The sequence below is a fragment of the Mus caroli genome, chromosome 1, assembly GCF_900094665.2.
Source record: "Mus caroli chromosome 1, CAROLI_EIJ_v1.1, whole genome shotgun sequence".
In the NCBI taxonomy this organism is placed as follows: domain Eukaryota; kingdom Metazoa; phylum Chordata; class Mammalia; order Rodentia; family Muridae; genus Mus; species Mus caroli.
Window position 1 is genome coordinate 108,570,381 of NC_034570.1, and position 20,205 is coordinate 108,590,585.

General features: G+C 37.6%; 1 protein-coding gene across 4 annotated transcripts in view; it reads left to right on the top strand.

The window, feature by feature from the left end:
- Cntnap5 (contactin associated protein like 5) overlaps positions 1–20,205 on the top strand; it is an 893,594-nt gene that overhangs the window by 811,899 nt on the left and 61,490 nt on the right. For all 4 annotated transcript variants that reach the window (XM_029481690.1, XM_029481704.1, XM_029481709.1 and 1 more), the window contains 2 exons: positions 11,699–11,829; positions 17,169–17,253. In XM_029481690.1, coding sequence (XP_029337550.1) covers positions 11,699–11,829; positions 17,169–17,253 — 216 coding nt within the window. The remainder of the gene's footprint in view (positions 1–11,698; positions 11,830–17,168; positions 17,254–20,205) is intronic.

Sequence of the window (20,205 nt, forward strand, 5' to 3'; positions counted from 1 at the left end):
ATTTTCTGGGAATCTGCACAGGACTTGTATAGTTGGGTCCTCGGGTAGTAATATGTCCAATTTTCTGAGGAACCACCACACTGATTTCCAGAGTTGTTGTGCCAGTATATAATCCTATCAACAATGGAGGAGTGTTCCTCTTTCTCCACATCCTCACTAGCATCTGCTGTAACCTGAGTTTTTGATCTTAGCCATTCTGACTGGTGTAAAGTAAAATCTCAGGGTTGTTTTGATTTGCATTTCCTTGATGACCCAGGATGGTGAATATTTCTTTAGGTGCTTCTGAAGCCTTCGGATTTCTTCGATGGAGAATGTTCTGTTTAACTCTGTTCCCCATTTTTAATAGGGTTATTTGGTTCTCTCTGCTTCATGAGTTCTAACTTCATGAGTTCTTTGTATATATTGGATATTAGCCCTCTATGAGATGTCAGATTGGTAAAGATCTTTTCCCAATCTGTTGGTTGCCATTTTTTTCCTATTGACTGTGTCCTTGTCTTTGCAATTTTATGAAGTTCCATTTATCAATTCTTGATCTTAGAGCATAAGCTATTGGTGTTCTGTTCAGGAACTTTTCCCCTATGCCCATTTGCTTGAGACTTTTCCCCACTTTCTCTTCTATTAGATTTAGTGCATCTGGTTTTATGTGGAGGTCCTTGATCCCCTTGGACTTGAGCTTTATACAGGGAGATAAGAATGGATCAATTTCTATTCTTCTACATTTTAAATGCCAGTTGTGCCAGTACCATTTGTTGAAAATGCTTTCTTTTTTCCACTGCATGGTTTTAGCTTCTTTGTCAAAGATCACAAGACCATAGGTATGTGGGTTCATTTCTTGTTCTTCAATTCTATTCCATTGATCTACTTGCCTGTCATTGTACCAATACCATGAAGTTTTTAACACAATTGCTCTGTAGTATATTCTGAGGTCAGGGATGGTCATTCTCAGAAATTCTTATATTGTTGAGAATAGTTTTCTCTGTCTTGGGTCTTTTGTTATTCCAAATGAATTTGAGAATTGCTCTTCCTAACACCATGAAAAATTGAGCTGGAATTTTTACAGGGATTACATTGAATCTGTACATGGCTTTCACCAAGATGGCTACTTTTACTATATTAATCCCAACAATTCATGGGCATGGGAGATCTTTCCATCTTCTGAGAACTTTTTTGATTTCTTTCTTCAGAGTCTTGAAGTTCTTGTTGTACAGATGTTTCACTTGTTTGCTTAGAGTCACAACTAAGATATTTTATATTGCTTGTGACTATTATGAAGGGTGTTGTTTTCCAAATTTTCTTCTCAGCCCATTTATCCTTTGATTATAGAAAGGGTATGATTTGTTTGAGTTAAATTTATATCTGTCCACTTTGCTGAAGTTGTTTATCAGGTGTAGGTTTTCTCTGGTGGACGTTTTGGAGTCACTTATGTATACTATCATATCATCTGCATATAGTGATATTTTGATTTCTTCCTTTCCAATTTTTATCCCTTTGGCCTCCTTTTGTTGTCTAATTGCTTTATCTAGAATTTCAAGTTCTATATTGAATAGATAGGGAGAGACAGGGCAGCCTTGTCTAGTCCCTGAATTTAATGTGATTGCTTCAAATTTCTCTCCATTTAGTTTGACGTTGACTACTGTTGTTTTGTATATTGTTTTTTTCCTATGTTTAGGTATGGGACAATAATTCCTGATCTTTCCAGGACTTTTAGCATGAATGGAGGTTGAATTTTTCAAGTTATTTTCAGGATCTAAAGAAATGATCATGTGGTTTGTCTCTTTGAGTTAGTTTATGTGGTGAATTTATTTCATTGATGGATTTCTGTATATTGAACCATCCCTACATCCCTAGGATGAAGCCTACTTGATCGTGGTGAAAGATAATTTTAATGTGTTCTTGGATTTGGTTTGTGAGAATTTTATCCAGCATGTTTGCATTGATATTCATAGGGAAATTCGTCTGAAGTTCCCTTTCTTTGTTGGGTCTTTGTGAGGTTTTGCTATTAACGTAACTGTGGCTTCATAGAACAAATTGAGTAGTGTTCCTTCTGTTTCATTTTGTGGAATAGTTTGAAGATTATTGGTATTAGGTCTTCTTTGAAGGTCTGATATAATTCTGCCCTGAACTCATTTCTTCCTGTGCTTGTTTTGGTTGGGAGACTTTTAATGGCTGCTTCTATTTTCTTAGGGGTTATGGGACTGTTTAGATGGTTTATCTGATTTTGATTTAACTTTGGTATTTTGTATCTGTCTAGAAAATTGTCCATTTCATCCAGATTTTCCAGTTTTGTTGGGCATAGGCTTTTGTAGTAGGGTCTGATTTTTTTTTTAAATTTCCTCAGTTTCTATTGTTATGTCTCCCTTTTCATTTCTGATATTGTTAATTTTGATTCTTTCTCTATGCCCTCTGTTTAGTCTGGCTAAGGGTTTATATATATCCTGTTGTTTTTCTCAAAGAACCTTCTCCTTGATTGGTTGATTCTTTGAATAGTTCTTTTTGTTTCTACTTGGATAATTTCAGCCCTAAATTTAATTTGCTCCTGCCCTCTTCTCCTTTCGATTATATTTTTTTCTTTTTGTTCTAGAACGTTCAGGTGTGTGGCCAAGCTGCTAATGTATGCTCTCTCCAGTTTCTTTTTGGAGGCACACAGAGTTATGAGTTTTCCTCTGAACACTGCTTTCATTGTGTACCTTAAGTTGGGTTATGTTGTACCTTCATTTTCATTAAATTCTGAAAAGTCCTTAACTTCTTTATTTCTTCCTTGACCAATTTATCATTGAATAAAGCATTGTTCAGCTTCCATGAGTATATGGGCTTTATGTTGTTTTTGTTGCTATTGAAGACCAGCCTTAGTCCATTGTGATCTGATAGGATGCATGGGATTATTTTAACCTTCTTATATCTGTTGAGGTCTGTTTGTGACCAATTATATGGTCAATTTTGGAGAAGGAACCATGTGGTGCTGAGAAGAAGGTATATTCTTTTGATTTAGGATGAAATGTTCTAGAAATATATGTTAAGTCCATTTGTTTCATAACTTCTGTTAGTTTCACTGTGTCTCTTGTTTAGTTTCTGTTTCCATGATCTGTCCATTGATGAAAGTGTGGTGTTGAAGTCTCCCACTATTATAGTGTGTGCTTTGAGCTTTAGTAAAGTTTCTTTTATGAATGTGGGTACCCCTGCATTTGGAGCATAGGTATTCAGAATTGAGAGTTCTTCTTAGTTGATTTTTCCTTTGATGAGTATCAAGTGTCATTCCTTATCTTTTTTGATAAATTTTGGTTGAAAGTAGATTTTATTTGATATTAGAATGTCTATTCCAACTTGTTTCTTGGAACCATTTGCTTGGAAAAATGCTTACTGTGAGGTAGTGTTTGCCTTTGAAACTGAGGTGTTTTCTATATGTAACAAAATGCTGTTTACATATCCAGTCTGCTAATATATGTCTTTTTGTTGGGGAATAGATTCCATTGATGTTCAGAGATATTAAGGAATAGTGATTGCTTCTTTCTATTATTTTTGATGTTTTTGCAGTCATCTTCTTTTGAGTTTGGTGAAGGAAGATTACTTTCCTGCCTTTTCTAGGGTATAGTTTCCCTCTTTGTGTTTGCATTTCTCATCTATTATCCTTTGTAGGGCTGAATTTGTGGAAAGATATTGTTTAAATTTGGTTTTGTAATGCAATATCTTGCTTTCTCCATCTATGTTTATTGAGAGTTTTGCTGGGTATAGTAGTCTGGGTTGGCATTTGTGTTCTCTAAGGGTCTATATAACTTCAGCTCAGGATCTTCTAGCTTTCATAGTCTCTGATGAGAAGTCTGGTGTAATTCTGATATGTCTGTCTTTTTATGTTACTTGACTTTTTTCCCTCACTGCTTTTAATACTCTTTTTTTGTTCTGTGAATTTGGTGTTTTGACCATTATGTGATAGGAGGAATTTCTATTCTAGTCCAGTCTATTTGGAGTTTTGTAAGATTCTTGTATGTTTATGGGCATATCTTTCTTTAGATTAGGGAAGATTTCTTCTATAATTTTGTTGAAGATATTTACTGCCCCTTTTAGTTGGCAATGTTCACTCTCTTCTATACCTATTGTCCTTAGTTTTGGTCTTCTCATTGTGTCCCTGATATCTTGGATCTTTTTGATTAGGAGCTTTTTGTGCTTTGCATTTTCTTTGACTGTTCTGCCAATGTTTTCTCTGATGTCTTCTGGACCTGATATTCTCTCTTCTATTTCTTGTATTCTGTTGGTGGTGCTCACATCTATGACTCCTGATCTCTTTCCTAGGTTTTCTATCTCTAGGACTATCTTCCTTTGTGATTTCTTTATTGCATCTATTTTCATTTTTAGATTCTGGATGGTATTTCTTCAACTCCTTCACCTGTTTCGTTGTGTTTTCTGTAATTCTTTAAGGGAGTTTTGTGTTTCCTCTTGAAGGGCTTCTGCTTGTCTACCTGTGTTCTCCTGTATTTCTTTAAGGGCATTATTTATGTCCTTCTTAAAGTCCTGTATTATCATCATGAGATGTGATTTTAAATCAGAGTCTTGTGTTTTTGGTGTGTTGTGGTATCCAGGGCTCTCTGTGGTGGAAGTACTGGGTCTGAAAATTCTGAGTAGCCTTGATTTCTGTTTCTTGTGTTCTTGCCCTTACCTCTTGCCATTTGGTTAGCTCTGGTGTTTTAGCTGGTCTTGTTTTCTCTGACTCAGTCTTGTCCATCCTGAAAGTCTGTGTGTCAGTACTCCTGGGAGATGAGTTCTCTCTGGGAGGAATTTGGGTATGGAGAGCAGTGGCACAGGGTCAGCTCTGAGGTGCAGACAGAAACCAGTAGGATCTTGTTCCCTGCTGTTCCTTTTTTCCTGTGTCTTGATGGCTCTTGGAGGTCCATCCTGGGTCAGGAGTTTGAAAAGAAGTGATGGTCTTACCTGTGCTCACAGTCTTGTCTGCACTCCTGAGAGTATAGCTCTCTCCTGGTGGTATTTGGGTATGGAGTTCTGTGGCAGGGGATCAGCTGTGGGTGTAGACAGAAACTGGAAGGCTCCTGACCCAGGATGTTGTGTCCTGAGGGTTCCAGGCAGGTCTCTCAGAGTAGATCTGGTGGTCTTATTTGAGCTCGTACGTTTGTTCACACTCCAAGGAAGCTAGCTGTCTCCCTGCAGTATTTTGATATGGAGTGTTTTGTCAAGGGATTCAATAAACATATTTTTAAGTATTGAGATTTTGTCCTTTATGTGTCTGTTTTAGCTCTGAGCTCTTTATTCTCTAACAAAGACATAGATTTCTGATCCTAAACTAGTACCATTTTTCTGCAAATACTATTGATTTTCAATATTATTTTATATCTGTTACAGTCTTGCTCTAGTTTCTCAAAAATAAAATATTTTATTAAAATATTTAAAATACTTCATAAATTATTTTATTAAATATTGTCACTGGAATTTTAATACATTCTAGTCAATCTGTAGTTTCCTCTTGAGGAGTATGGGCATTTTGATTATAGTATGTCTTCCAATATATGAATTTCATGTGTATTTGTTTTTTTTTATAATTTGTGGGTCTTCTAATTTTGTATGTGTATCACTGCCTTTATAAGTCACTTGTAAAAGCCAGTGTACATACAAGTCTTAGAAATGGGCTTAGCGTTGGAATAGGCATAAGTAGTATGTCAAGTTCGGTGTATTGCTTATGGTTTGTTTTGTGAAACCATAGTGACATTACTGCATTTATTGTTCTAAGGACTTCTAAACAGTGCTTTATATTTGCAGGGTGGAATTTAATTGGTGTTGGTGGGGGCAAGAATGTTGAAATTTAAATTTCAATGTAAGCCTTGTGAAATGTGAGAGAAAATTCTGTAAAATGACTGATGTTAAATGTCCAGATTTATTTCAGAGACTTAAATTTCTATTTGAGTTTCATATAAAGTAATAGTACGCATACAATTTTGTCTATTATGTTGGTGGTTATTATTTTTTTTTCAGTGCCAGGGGTCAAACACATAGCCTTGTGCATGATAATCCCAGTGTTCATTCACTGAGTCTTGGTAATGACCTTACTCTGAACAGTTTTGATGACAGAATAACAAAGTATGAAAATAATATTTAACACAGAACATGGAACAAAACTGAATAACCAATGATATTTCAATTATATTGATAATAATATCTAAATAATATTGAGACTCTGAATGTAATTTAACATCTTTACAGAATTCATAGGGACCTATTTGTAATGGAATTTGAACTGATATACTTAGTTAAGATGAAATCCTATTGGATCAGAATGATAGCTAAACACATTGACTAGAGTTGATTTTTCAAGGCAAAGGAGATGTGTACACAGAGGTACAAAACATCTTTTAATAGGTCAGAAATCAACTTAAGCTGATGATAGGAATTCTGATGATAGGAGTGATACTGATTGAAAGGAAAAAGGATTGCACCAGCTTCCAGAAATTAGAACACACACACACACACACACACACACACACACACACACACATTTCATCCTCTCCCAAAGACTTTTAAAAAAGTGTCTGCTGATAATTTAACTTCAAACTGGTAGCCTCCAGAGTTATCCTGTCCCTCAGCTACACTATACATATCAAAAAGCAGTCTATGGAGGCAAAAGTCTCTATGAGATTGTCCAGTCTCATTTATATTCAGGTGTGTGCCTACCCTGTGATTTCAACATTAAAGAAAGACAGGGCAAGGAAAACTAACCATCAAGTGAGAGAAGAAGTTAGCAGTGAATTAAGAATAAACTAGGGGCAGAGTATTCTCAAAATAATGAATTTATCATGAAGAACAACCAGGTGAAATGCTAACAAGAATTAGATATGGACTCTAAATATGCAATTGGATTTAGAAATGTCACTGATGACATTAATGTTAGAAGTTTTGTGGGGTTGCCCAAATAAATCTGATCCGATTGTGGTTGAGAGAAAGAATGACATAGGAAACAGAGACAGAAAGCATGGGTAGAGCCTAGAAATTTCCAGTGTAGATCTGAAATGAATAGAAAATTATAGGAGATATTATGGTAAAGAAAATTAAGGATATTTCTGTTAAGATAAGAAAACACAAGTGAGAATGTGGTTATAGATATGTTAAAACAAACACAGATTGTAAAGGAGAGAGGAAGGGTGGTTCCTGAGGAAGTGTCTTTAACTAGGCATGAAGAATGAGAAGAAATGTAAAAGTTGGCATCAGATGCTAATGTAAGTAGTTGCTTATTGTGACTAGCAAAGGCAGAATTGGGAAGATGGCTCAATGGATAAAGCATTTATTTCACAAATTTTAGAATCTGAGTTTGAATCCAAAAATCCTATATAAAAACCAGACATAATAGTGTATGTCTATAATCTCAGCACTCCTATTGTGAGATAGGATGCATAAGAGGCAGAGACTAGGGAATAGTAGCTAGCTAACCATGAGCAGTATCTAAACTGGAATCTTGTCTCAATAAAGGTAGAAAGCAAAGAGAAGACCCATGATATTGTCTTCTGATCACAGATGTGTGCACCCACTTTCACACATTAAGTGTGCGCACACACACACACATACACACAAAATCAATCACACACACACACACACACATTCATTCACACATTCACATACATAAAGTTGAATAAGAACTAATAGAAAAGGGAACAGACATCCAAATTCTGGAGCTGACATGTTATATTATATACTGTGTAGGCATTACAAAACATATTGTTTGATTGCTTTAGTGTTCTTAAATGTTTGGGGAAGTTGCTTGCTCAATAAAATGCTTGCCATGAAAGTATGAGTGCCTGAGCATGGATCTCCATGTTCATGGGAAAACAAACAAACAAACAAACAAGTCTGGTGATCTACAACTAAAATCTCAATTCAGAGAATGTTGAGAGATGAGGACATAGAGGGTTCCATGGCCAAAATGTCTAAGGAGTCACAGTCAGTGAGCTCTCCAATGAGAGACCCTATTTCAAAAACTTAGGGGGGGTATACCAAGAAAGACACTCAGTCTTTTCTTTTAGCATGCACAGGTGTACAAATGGGTATATATTACACATACATACACACAAACATGCGTGCACACACATACCAAACATATGTACTGACGTTTAGAGAATGTACGTATTACGTCAAATACAGTAGTGTATGTTAGGATAAAGATGATCACAGGCTTATGATTTTGGAGAATCAATGTAATTTCCCGAGAGAAACAATAGTATGTGCAAATCTGAAGGATGAGGGGAAAGGAGCCTAATGTGAAAAGTTCTCCCACTGAAGGGCCTTCTGCACAGGAAGGACTGGCTACTTGGTGCTGCTGCATTCTGAAAGAAGTCTATGATATTTAGAGGCAGATATATTTAGTTTCTGCACCACCTGACTCTAAAAATTATTAAGTAAATACATTAAGAAGTTATTCAATTCCTAACACTTTCTTTTTTGTTGTTTTCTTTTATCTGTAAAGTGGAGGGAGGAAAACATAGAGTTCTAGATGAACATGAAAGGTAGGAAAACAGCCATGATGATCTTTTACAAAGGCAACTGATGCCCTTCTGTCTAATTTGATGAGATCATTTTTAGGACATGGATATGACACATCCTTATCAATAAGCTTAGTTTTAGGTTTTTTTTTTATATAAGTTTTGCACTGCCATTTTTGATTTAAGACTTTTTATCATACTAATATACTCATTATGTGATTCCGTATGAATATGTGAATATGTTGTGTGACATGCCATGTGTGTGGAGTTTAGAAAACAACTTTTGAGAGTCAGTTCTCTAGACTTTTAGGACCCAGGGATTGAAGCCAATTAGTCAAAAACCCTTACGATCTCACCAGATCTGACTATTATTTTTAAGTAGTAATTTATGCACACACATACACACAGAGAGAAAGAGAAAGAGAGAGAGAGAGAGAGAGAGAGAGAGAGAGAGAGGTGATGGGAATAAAAACCTAGAATTGTCCCAAAATTATTTAAAAATGGAATAAAAAGAAGACAGAATTTGAATGCTTTAACATTAAATGGGCTAACACTAAAATTTTATGGGACACTTTTGGAGACTGGAGTGCATTCTATTACAAATGTTTATTCAGGAACATATTTGCAAAAGAAGAGATAACTGCATCTCAAAAAATCATTTTATTTTAAATTTTTATATTGTAAGCAGCAAATCTTTGCACATATTTGTACAGGGGAGGTGTCCTCTGAATGAACAATACTGCTAATGTGCAATAGAGAGAATAGTGAGACCACACGGGAGTTAAATGCAGAATGATGCATTGCTCTCAATGCAGTTCTGACCTGGCACTTAGCCTATACTTTAGTTTATTATATTTATAGTACATTCCCTGTGACAGTCTGCTACCTATGGGACTATAAACCTAAAGTGTTTATCATTGAGTAGGTTTGACAGAGGGGTGTGGAGATAGAGAACCCTAGGCAAGAGAAAGCCAGTGAATATTGACATTCACAGAAGGATTCAGAGAAAGAAAAAGGGGTTTCAAGTACTGGGATAATGACTAAGGGTATCAGTCTTTAATACATATGTGTTGTTTTCCTATGATTGCCAGCAATGAGAAAAATGAGTGAGGAAGGTCAAATAAACATGAGTATGTAAAGGATGATTACAATCCATCTTTTTTTTTTTAGGTATTTTCATCATTTACATTTCCAATGCTATCCCAAAAGTCCCTCATACCCCCCCCCCACTCCTCTACCCACCCACTCCCACTCTTTGGCCCTGGCATTCCCCTGTACTAGGGCATATAAAATTTGCATGTCCAATGGGCCTCTCTTTCCAGTGATGGCCGACTAGGCCATCATTTGATACATATGCAGCTACAGTCAAGAGCTCTGGGGTACTGGTTATTTCATAATGTTGTTCCACCTATAGGGTTGCAGATCCCTTTAGCTCCTTGGGTACTTTCTCTAGCTCCTCCATTGGGGGCCCTGTGATCCATCCAATAGCTGACTGTGAGCATCCACTTCTGTGTTTGCTAGGCCCTGGCATAGTCTCACAAGAGAGAGCTATATCAGGGTCCTTTAGCTCAGAAACTTAGAATACCCAAGATATAAGTTACAATTTGCAAAACACATGAAACTCAAGAAGATCCAAAACCAAAGTGTGGACACTTTGCCCCTTCTTAGAATTGGGAATAAAACACCCATGGAAGGAGTTACAGAGACAAAGTTTGGAGCTGAGACAAAAGGATGGACCATCTAGAGACTGCCATATCCAGGGATCCATCCCATAATCAGCCTCCAAATGCTGACACAATCCATCTTCTTGGCCCAATTTGAGTAAATGTACTTTTCTCCTTAATGTCCCTCATAGTGTGACACTGTACTCTGTTCACAACTTTTGCTGTTCTCTTTTGTTCTCAAGGAGAGTTTCTTATGTCTAAGGAAGACTCCCACTGTACAATGCAGCTGATTGTGTGGTAGTAGAAACATGTACTATGCACTTGGGACACTCTGCTCAACTATCTCAGTCAGCTATGTTGGAAAGCTGAAATGAACACATGCCTAAGTTAAGGAAGCCAAAGGATGTCTGTCTTCCATTCCATGATTTCATATAAAGGAACTTTTAAATTAAAAATGAAGAATTCATACTAAGTCGGGTGGTGATGGCACACACCTCTAATCCCAGCACTTGAGAGGCAGAGGAAGGCAGATTTCTAAGTCTGAGGCCAGCCTGGTCTACAAAGTGAGATCCAGCACAGCCAAGGATACACAGAGAAACCCTGTCTCGGAAAAAAAAAAAAAAAAGAATATTCATACCATAGGAGCTACTTTCTTTATGCTGTAATGTTTTGTCTTCCTGTATCCCTCATTCTTCTTTCCCCTCCTCACACAAAACAAGGCAAGAAATGAAAGTACTTCATATGTCTTTCAGGACTGTCCTAAATCTCCTTTAGTTTCCTTCCATTATGCTAGTTTAGAGATTATGTTAAAATTCAGTGGACTGGTTTGCTGATCTTGTGGATAATGAACAGTTACTTAAAAAATACTCTCCCAGTAAAATTTGAATTTCCTAAGGAGATATGAGGATTTAGATTGGTGACCTTGACAGACCAAACTTAAACTGGAAACATTATATGACATCCCAGAGGATTAAAAACAGGAAGGTCTCTTCTTTCTCAGAGCTCAGAAGGAATAATGGTATTTTAAGAGAAGCCATGTCAGGAGAGTATATGTCAACTTCATGATTTGTATTCCCGTTACAAAACTGGCCAGTTGGTGTGCTTGTCAATGTGAATCTCTTATTTTCAATCTCCTCTTCATCCCTCCCTGTCTTCTCTCTCTTGCTTTCTTTCTTCCTTCTCTCTCCCCTTTCTCTTTCTTTCTAGTTGCTTTTTTGAGACACGGTCTCACTCTTGAGTCCAACCCTAACCTTCCTGTCTCAGACTGTGGAGTGCTGAGATTATAATTCTACACCATTGCTTTGATATCAAACTAGAATTTTCATTTAAAATGGCATGAAAACATTCACAGAACAACAACAGAGAAATATACTCACTTTAATCATTATTTATATTCAGAAGTTTGTATTTGAACTCTGATGAATATATAGATTAAGAAAAACTTAATGCCATGTAGGAGAGGTCCAGAAAACAGAACTAACCCCTGTAGTAACAATTTGATCATATCACATATTTCTGTGTTGTTCTTGATATTCTTAATTCTAATCCCTTCTTTTTTCTTTCAAGGAAGTTTACAGGTTCGATATCGACTAAGCAAGGATGAAAGTCATGTATTCAACATGAACACAGAGAATCTGGCCAACAGAAGAATGCATCAGGTGAAGATTAGCCGAGATGGTCCAGAACTTTCCATTCAGGTACTTCACTTCTCACCTTTCCACACAGCCTACATGCCAAGGCTTCTCTATCAAACATAATTGAGCTCCAGGAGGCCACATACTACAGTACAGAGAAGACCCAGAGTCTAGGCCAGCTTTTTGCATGTTCCTCCTTTCCTACTGACATTCTCATCACCTAGAAAAGTGCTAGATGTGCAAATTCTTGAATTCCCAACCAGAGCTATTCTATCAGAAATTACTGGATAGGAACTAGTACTGGAAAGTGTAGCCATGCTCAAGTTTAATCAGCTCTTAACCAGAATGAGTAACAAGAATAATGCATGCAAAGAGGAAAGAAAAGAGACTGTAGAAGGGCTTTATGGGAAGTGGGAATAGGGTCTAGGAACAGAAGGGGGCACAAGTGATACAGAAGTCCTTGGGAAAACACAAGTCTCCTCTATACATTACTATTTTCTTCCTAGTGCAATCTGGATTTTATAGACAGAGAAGAACTGCCTGGGTAGAAAAGACAGGTTTCTGATGGATTTATGTGTGCACAGGGAGAAGTGCCTGAGAAGACAGTGTGATAGGCTTATGCAAAATATTATTGACTCTGTATAAAGAGCAAGCAGAAGAATAGGGCAGATCTTAATAAAGTCCAGCCAAAGTTTAGACTACCTCTCTTTGATCATCAGTGAGAATGTTAATCAGCTTAACAATCACCATTTTGCTTAGATAAATTTAATCCATTCCACTTGTATCCTCTAAATTTGTCACATAAAATCCTATCCTCTTTACTTGCTACCAACAAATGCAATGAAATCTTTTTCAAAATATGACTTTATTTTCTTTCTTTCTCTGTGACTTCCGTGTCCTTTAAAAAAGGAAACACACATTCTCATTAGCCTACTTCCTCTTATCTTCACCTGAGAACTCGTGTGAGCTCTCTTTGTCTCTCCCATGATCAAATTCAATAGTCCAGCCTTCTAAGGCCCACCCTACTACCAATGAGTCAGATCTCATGGCCTTCTCACAAGCATAGCTCCAAAATCCATCTGTCTTCTAGCCTTTTAAACACCTTTCCAGATCCACCAAATAATTGTCTGAAGTACAAACTATGTAATTATTGAATGCACCAAAAGCAAGCAAGCAAGCAATCTTACAAAGGTCTTTCTGGCTCAAAAGAAGAAATATATTTCTCATCAGTTATTCAGATTACTAGATGTAATATTGTCAAGTTTCTTAGAAAAGTCAATATATACCAATTTCCAAAGTGAATCTTCCATGTGAATTACCTTATTAATTGCTGTGAAAATGCTTTAAGAAAGAGCTTAAATGAATTCTGGCTTGCAGTTTTAGAGTACAGTCCACCATTGCCACAGAAGCATGAGACAGCTTGTCACATTCCTTTCCCAGTTAGAATGCAGAGAGAGATGAATGCTAGGGATCAGCTCATTTTCTACTCTTTATTTATCCTAGAACCCCAGCTTTTGGGACATTGCTGTACATATTTGGGGTATATCTCTCCACCAAAATTAATCCAATCTAGAAACTCACCCCCACAGACATGATTAAAAATTTACTTCTAAGGTGATTCTGAATTTCTTGTAATTGACAATAAAGATTATTTATTACACTTTTATTCCCCTTAGTTCCAGCATGGTACACAAAAATGTACTACTCTGGGTATGAATGATGTTACTTTTATAGAACCCAATGTTCAAGGGTTGTATGAAATATTTCTGGGGAAGTATGAGCAAATGTTTACTCACTCCATTCACAATGGCCTGGAACGTCACACAGTAATTAATTGAAGATAATTCCTTACAGTCATGTCCAATGGTGGATGCAATGTAGGCAAGGAAACTCTCATTGAGACTCTTTTCCAGTTGACTCTAGGTTGTGTCAAGTTCATTCTCAAACCAAGACAAGTGGTATGAATTCATTGTTTAAGGTTTGGAGTATCCTGGCTGGAGCATCACTTTTTGAACCCCCTGTAATCACTGTGTAGACAGATATATTTCAAAGTGAGTGGTATAAGGCAAAAATTACCCAGAAAGATTCTCTGTCCCTTTAAACATGTCACATAGAGAGCAATGGATACAATTTCAGGGGAGCTTCAGGAAGGCTCATTTTGATGTGACCTGTGGGAGAACATAAGTGATAGGTTATTTCTTTGACAACAGTGAAATGAGCCAATTCAAGTCAGATTAGATTATATTAAAGGAAGGCTTACTGGGAAGCTGATCTTGGGTAAGTTCACTGGTCCTAGGGATTGTAGCCAGGGTAGTCACCATGCATGGTGGACTGAAAGACAGATAGGGCAAGGGTGTGTCCTTTCACAGCGGGGAAGAGAAGGAGGAGAAGAGAGAGAGGGGGTGAGCAAAGTGTTTAGATTATATAGGGAAGAGCCTCGGGGAGAAAGGCAGACAGCATAGCCTCTGGGCTGGAAAGCTCAAGGTTGGGGGTAGGGTATTCCAGGTGAGGACTGAGGGATGCTGGGAGAATCAGGAGGCCAGATCTGCTTTGACATGTAAAATATGTACCTTAGTCCCTTGTCCCAGCCAGATATCAAACCATAGGTATGGCTAGTAGTTGTTCCAATTAGATAGACATTCATAAATAATTATTAGACATATAACGCAAACAATTCCCATGATATCAAAATTTTACCTCTTACCTATTACATCATTACTTAAATGAGTAGGAGAAACACATTTGAACATGTGTGGGTAAGGGTGTAGGTTAGTGCAGATGCTTAATTGGTGAATGATAGGAATCACAATATAACTTCCTGTTTTTGTAATGTGTGTCTGTACCATGTGGAGGCCATAGGACAACCTCAGGTCCTAGTGCTGAGGAGATGCTGTCCTCCTTTTTGTCTGTTTGATTTTTGTTATGTTTTGTTTTGCTGATATTGTTTAGTTTTTTGACATGAGGACTCTCAGAAGTCTATAAATCACAAAGAGGAGCCTAGATTCCCTCTGTAGTGAGTTCAAGAAAACGTGCCTCTTCCTCCCAAGTGCTGGGATTACAAACACATGCTATCACATTTGATAGTTTCCATGGGTTCTAGCATCAAACTGATGTCATTGTTCTTCTGTAGCAACCATTTCATCCATTGATCTATCCCCAGTCCCTTGTTTATTTTTAATTTTAGTGACGTTCTGATGGGAAAACGGCATGTTCTGTTGAACATTTCACAAATAATATCCTGAATACCTTTACATTTTCTGTCCTCTTCACAAAGACAAGTAGAACACAGAGAAAGCAGTAAAATGCATGTTTCATTTCTCTATGTAACTTTCACCAGTCAATTCATAGTCGATAATAAGTAGCCACTTGTTATTTGCAAAATGCTGAAGAAAGGAGAAATGACTAAACCAATGACCTTATATTTTTATCAAGTCAGTTTGCTGACCCAGGAAGGTAGCATGTTTGTCTTTGTGACCATTCTAGCACCATTCCAAGCACACACACACACACACACACACACACACACACACACACTACATTTATACATACATACATACATAACATACATACATACATACATAAATTCTTTCTTGCTCATCTAGAAAAAGTTGTTTGATATAAGCAAACAGACAAACATAACAACATCCAAAAGCAGGTCTTCATGTATCCTTAGCCCTGGGTCAGCCTATATGGAGCATTTCAGGAATGCTATACACCTGTCAGAAAGAAAGACCAGGTGATTTATAACTACACCAAGAAAGATCCCCAGCACTCCTGAATTTCCCTCTCTCTATAATTTTGCTTTTAAAATTGCCCTTTTCAGTACAGTTAGACAAATCTTGGTACTTGGGGACACAGACAAGGATCTTGAGTCCAGAAACAACATGGCCATGCAAAATTTTTTATGTACTAATGTGTGCCTTGGTTGAGTAGTTCACCACTGTGACTTCTCTTTCTATGTCACTAACATTGTAAGGAAGATGACATTCAGAAGTATGCACTTATGCCCTGTTTTATACAGTGTTTATCAGATAGGAAATATTGTAGTCTATTTAAAAAAGAATGAGATATCATTAAACCAACACAATATGGGTAATAGTTTGGAATAAATTATAGGATAAACTACAGGGTCAGGAGAGTCCTAAAGAGAGACACTCAGTGGATGTGTATAGATTGAAAGTTGTGGATGGAGGAACTATATGGAAAAATTAGGCGTTAGTCCTGATTCCTTTGACTTTTCCCAGACAGAGCACACTAACTCCATCCTTTTTTTATATCTTTCTTTGCCTTTGCACTATAAAATGATGAGAATAGTATCATTTGGAAGTTCAGAGTGAAGATTGGAAAGCAGGGGTAGGGCCCACTTAATGAAGCATTTGCCTTGCCAGCATGAGGATATGAATCTGAGGTCAGATCCCAGAATCCTTATAACAATCTAGGAGTGATGACAACCACACACTTGTAGTACCTGTGATGGTATGAGAGGAGGTAGAGGCATACTGTTTCCTGGGACCCTGTTGGCCAGGTAGCCTAGCCTATTTGGTCAAGTTCTAGGACAAAGGAAGATCCTGCCTCAGACAAAAAGTGGAAGGCACCTGAGGAATAGCACCTGGGTTTCTCTTCTGACATTTAAATAATATGCACACATGCACACACTTTTTCAATGATAGAGATTGAAAGGATCTACTGGATCTGACTAGACTGAGTAAAATGGAGATAGATTGGTGAAGCAGCCCCAGGAAGGAGAAAGAGGAGGGTAGCAAATCAGAATCAGCAGTATATGAAGCCAGAGGGGATTACCAAAGGAGCACCCTAGAAACAAGGCCTGGAAAATCCAGCAGTGACTTCTGTTCAGCCTTCCAGTGTGAGGTGACCAGCCATCCCTGTCAATGGCAGTAATGTGTGCAGTCTCTCCTCCAATATCTTTTAAGTTATGTTTCATGAATAGGAAATCCTACAGGCCACACCTGAGAGGTGGTCAGGGATAGGGAGGAAAAGAAATGATGGTGTCTGTAAGAGCAAGTGGGGAGAAAGCAATCTGAATAGGCAGTGTAGCTTGATCCCATTTAATTGTCCCTGAGCAGGTATCCAAGGACATCTCTGCTTACTTATTTTCAGGGAAGACTCCTCTGAAAAATTCCCAGTGGGGAAATAAAAACAAGACAATAACCCTGTAGGGTTTCTAAGGAAATGGAAGTCCCTGAAAGATCCATTTTTTACAAGGAGGAAAGAAAAGGCACTTTATGTGCATCTTTGCACAACGGCTAGGGCATTTTGAATCTCTCTTGAGAGAGAATTCCAGAGAGCAGCCTGCCCTGTGTGAGACTGGAAGTGGTTTATAAATGGAATTGCTTTATGTCTTCTCAAATCCTGGGCTATGGATTTCTTTTGTATTCCTACAGATGGACCAACAACTCTTCAGCTATAACTTCTCCCCAGAAGTTGAGTTCCGGACACTGAGGTCACTTGTCCTAGGCAAAGTCACAGGTCTGTTTTTCTATTTTATACTTTTCCCCGAATGTTGTTAAGCTTAATGGACTTATCATCTCTGTTTCTGTGTTCAGTGATTCATATATGAAGACTTCACTGCCATCTGTAGTCCTGATATAGGCTGTGAAACAGGATATATTAAGACATACACATGGCAGTGATGCAAAGTGCCATTCATATCTGCTTTATTAATTGGTTAGCTCATGATTAATGGTTAGTTATTTGCAGTAACTATTTTGTTGGTAAATTTTTAGTAATCCAGGGAGAAAGGTAATCAAGTAATAAAGCAAAATAACATTTTAATTTAAGTTTTATAATTATTATTATTTTTTACATAGTTACCTTTTTACTTACATCTTCTTAGTTTTAACCTAAGGGAATGAAGTAAGATGAGCTGCAAAATTGAATGCTCCATTAGAAGTGTGAATCTTCTTGAGTTTCATGTGTTTAGCAAATTGTATCTTTTTTTTTCTTTTTTTTAATTTTTAATATTTTTTATTACGTATTTTCCTCAATTACATTTCCAATGCTATCCCAAAAGTCCCCCATAGCGCCCCCCACTTCCCTACCCACCCATTCCCATTCTTTTGGCCCTGGCATTCCCCTATATTGGGGCATATAAAGTAGCAAATTGTATCTTATATCTTGGGTATTCTAAGTTTCTGGGCTAATATCCACTTATCAGTGAATACAAATTGTGTCAAGAAGAACGAAGACCAAAGTGTGGACACTTTGCCCCTTCTTAGAATTGGGAACAAAACACCCATGGGAGGAGTTACAGAGACACGGTTTGTATCTGAGACAAAAGAATGGACAATCTAGAGACTGTCATATCCAGGGGTCCATCCCATAATCAGCCTCCAAACGCTGACACCATTGCATACACTAGCAAGATCGTGCTGAAAGGACCCAGATAGAGCTGTCTCTAGTAAGACTACGCTGGGGCCTAGCAAACACATAAGTGGAGGCTCACAGTCAGCTATTGGATGGATCACAGGGCCCCCAATGGAGGAGCTAGAAAAAGTAACCAAGGAGCTAAAGGGATCTGCAGCCCTATAGGTGGAACAACAATATGAACTAACCAGTACCCCCCAGAGCTTGTGTCTCTAGCTGCATATGTAGCAGAAGATGGCCTAGTGGACCATCAGTGGAAAGAGAGGCCCATTGGTCGTGCAGACTTTATCTGCCTCAGTACAGGGGAATGCCAGGGCCAAGAAGTGGGAGTCGGTGGGTGGGGAAGTGGATGGGAGAGCATGGGGGAGACTTTTGGGATAGCATTGGAAATGTAAATGAAATAATTTAAATTTTTTTAAAGCCTCCTTATGATCTTGTGTAGAACACAGTTGAGTTTTATTTTAGTTATTGCTCATGTGTACATGAGTATAATGTTTTGTGTGAGTACACATTCACATGTATGACCTTGGAGAAGTAGATGGCATTGTATGCTTTTGGAGATCAGCAACTTTGGGTATTCATTGTTCTACCTGGTTTGAGATAGGATCTGTTGTTCTCTACTTTGTATAACATGCTATAAAAATACCTGTAAAAATAGCTGTAAAAATACCTCTGGTTTATATGAGTTTGCAAAGTCAAATCTTCCAGCAGGCAAGTCCCTGGCTCCATTTTTTTTATTATGTGTAATATCTGGGTAACTATGTTTTAAAAATTAGCAAACTATAGGTCTTTTGTAGACTTTGAAACTATTTGTATATTTGGACTTCTGACTGCCCTGTTATTCCCTACTTTTTTTTTTAAAACTCATATTCTTTGGTTCTGCTGGTTACAGTACAGTTTAGAAAACATTGACAATTTTGTATACCTTAAGCAGGAATGCAGTTAATTCTGAGTCTTAATATCAGCTTCTGGGATAACTTCTCAGAAAGTCTGAGGGTATTTGTAGGCTACTTGGGGTGCTTTGGTCACCTACTAATCATTGACAAAAGTGAGGAAGCTGCTCAGACTCATGTACCGAATGTAGACTTGCAAGACAGAGGAAATAGTCTCTGAAAAATTGCTGTAGAGAATGAGTTGTGCTAACAGTGTAACAGCTTTAGTAGGACAAGAAATGACCAACTGCTTCTCTAGTCTTCTAGATTTATAAAGAATATGGCATTTCAAGAACATCGTGTGTGTATAAAATAAGTTGAGAAAATGTAAATTTAAGTTTTCCAAGTAACAGTCCGATGAATCAATCAATTCTGAGTTCCAGGCCAGCCTGATCTACAAAGTGAGTTCCAAGACAGCCAGGGCTACACAGAGAAACCCTGTCTCAACAAAACAAAAAACAAGCAAACAAGCAAACAAAAAAGACTTCATAATGGGCTTATTACTTACCCTATCATCATCATCATAATTTTCTCCTTTCTGAGACAACCCAATTTGATATATTACTTTTCTTTCTTAAAGTCTCTGAATTATAAAATTTTATCTGAAGGAATGTATTCATCTCATCTTGACTCTAAGAAGATCATTTTGATCTTCAGAAAATAGCCATATTATATGTGAGATGGAGAGAGACAGAAGGGAGAGAGGAAAGGGAATAGAGACTGGGAATGGAAAAGGTAAGAGGAAGACATAGAGGAAAAGGGGAGAGGGAGAAAAATCACAAGTGCATTCTGAGTAGCTATAGTGACAGCAGCACTGGTTTAAGACTGCTTCCAATGCATACTTCTCACAGCTCTGCATCCATGATGTTATCACTGGAGCTAGAAACTATATGAGGAGGGATCACAGGGAGAAAATCACTGATGTGCAAGCCAGACACTGCCATTCTTTCAAATGCAGACGTGCCCATGAGCACATTCCTTCTCTGTTGTCTCCTTGTACTTGAGATCTCCTCAGCTGGTTCTATTGTTGACATTTACACAATGGAGTACTACTCAGCTATTAAAAAGAATGAATTTATGAAATTCCTAGCCAAATGGATGGACCTGGAGGGCATCATCTTGA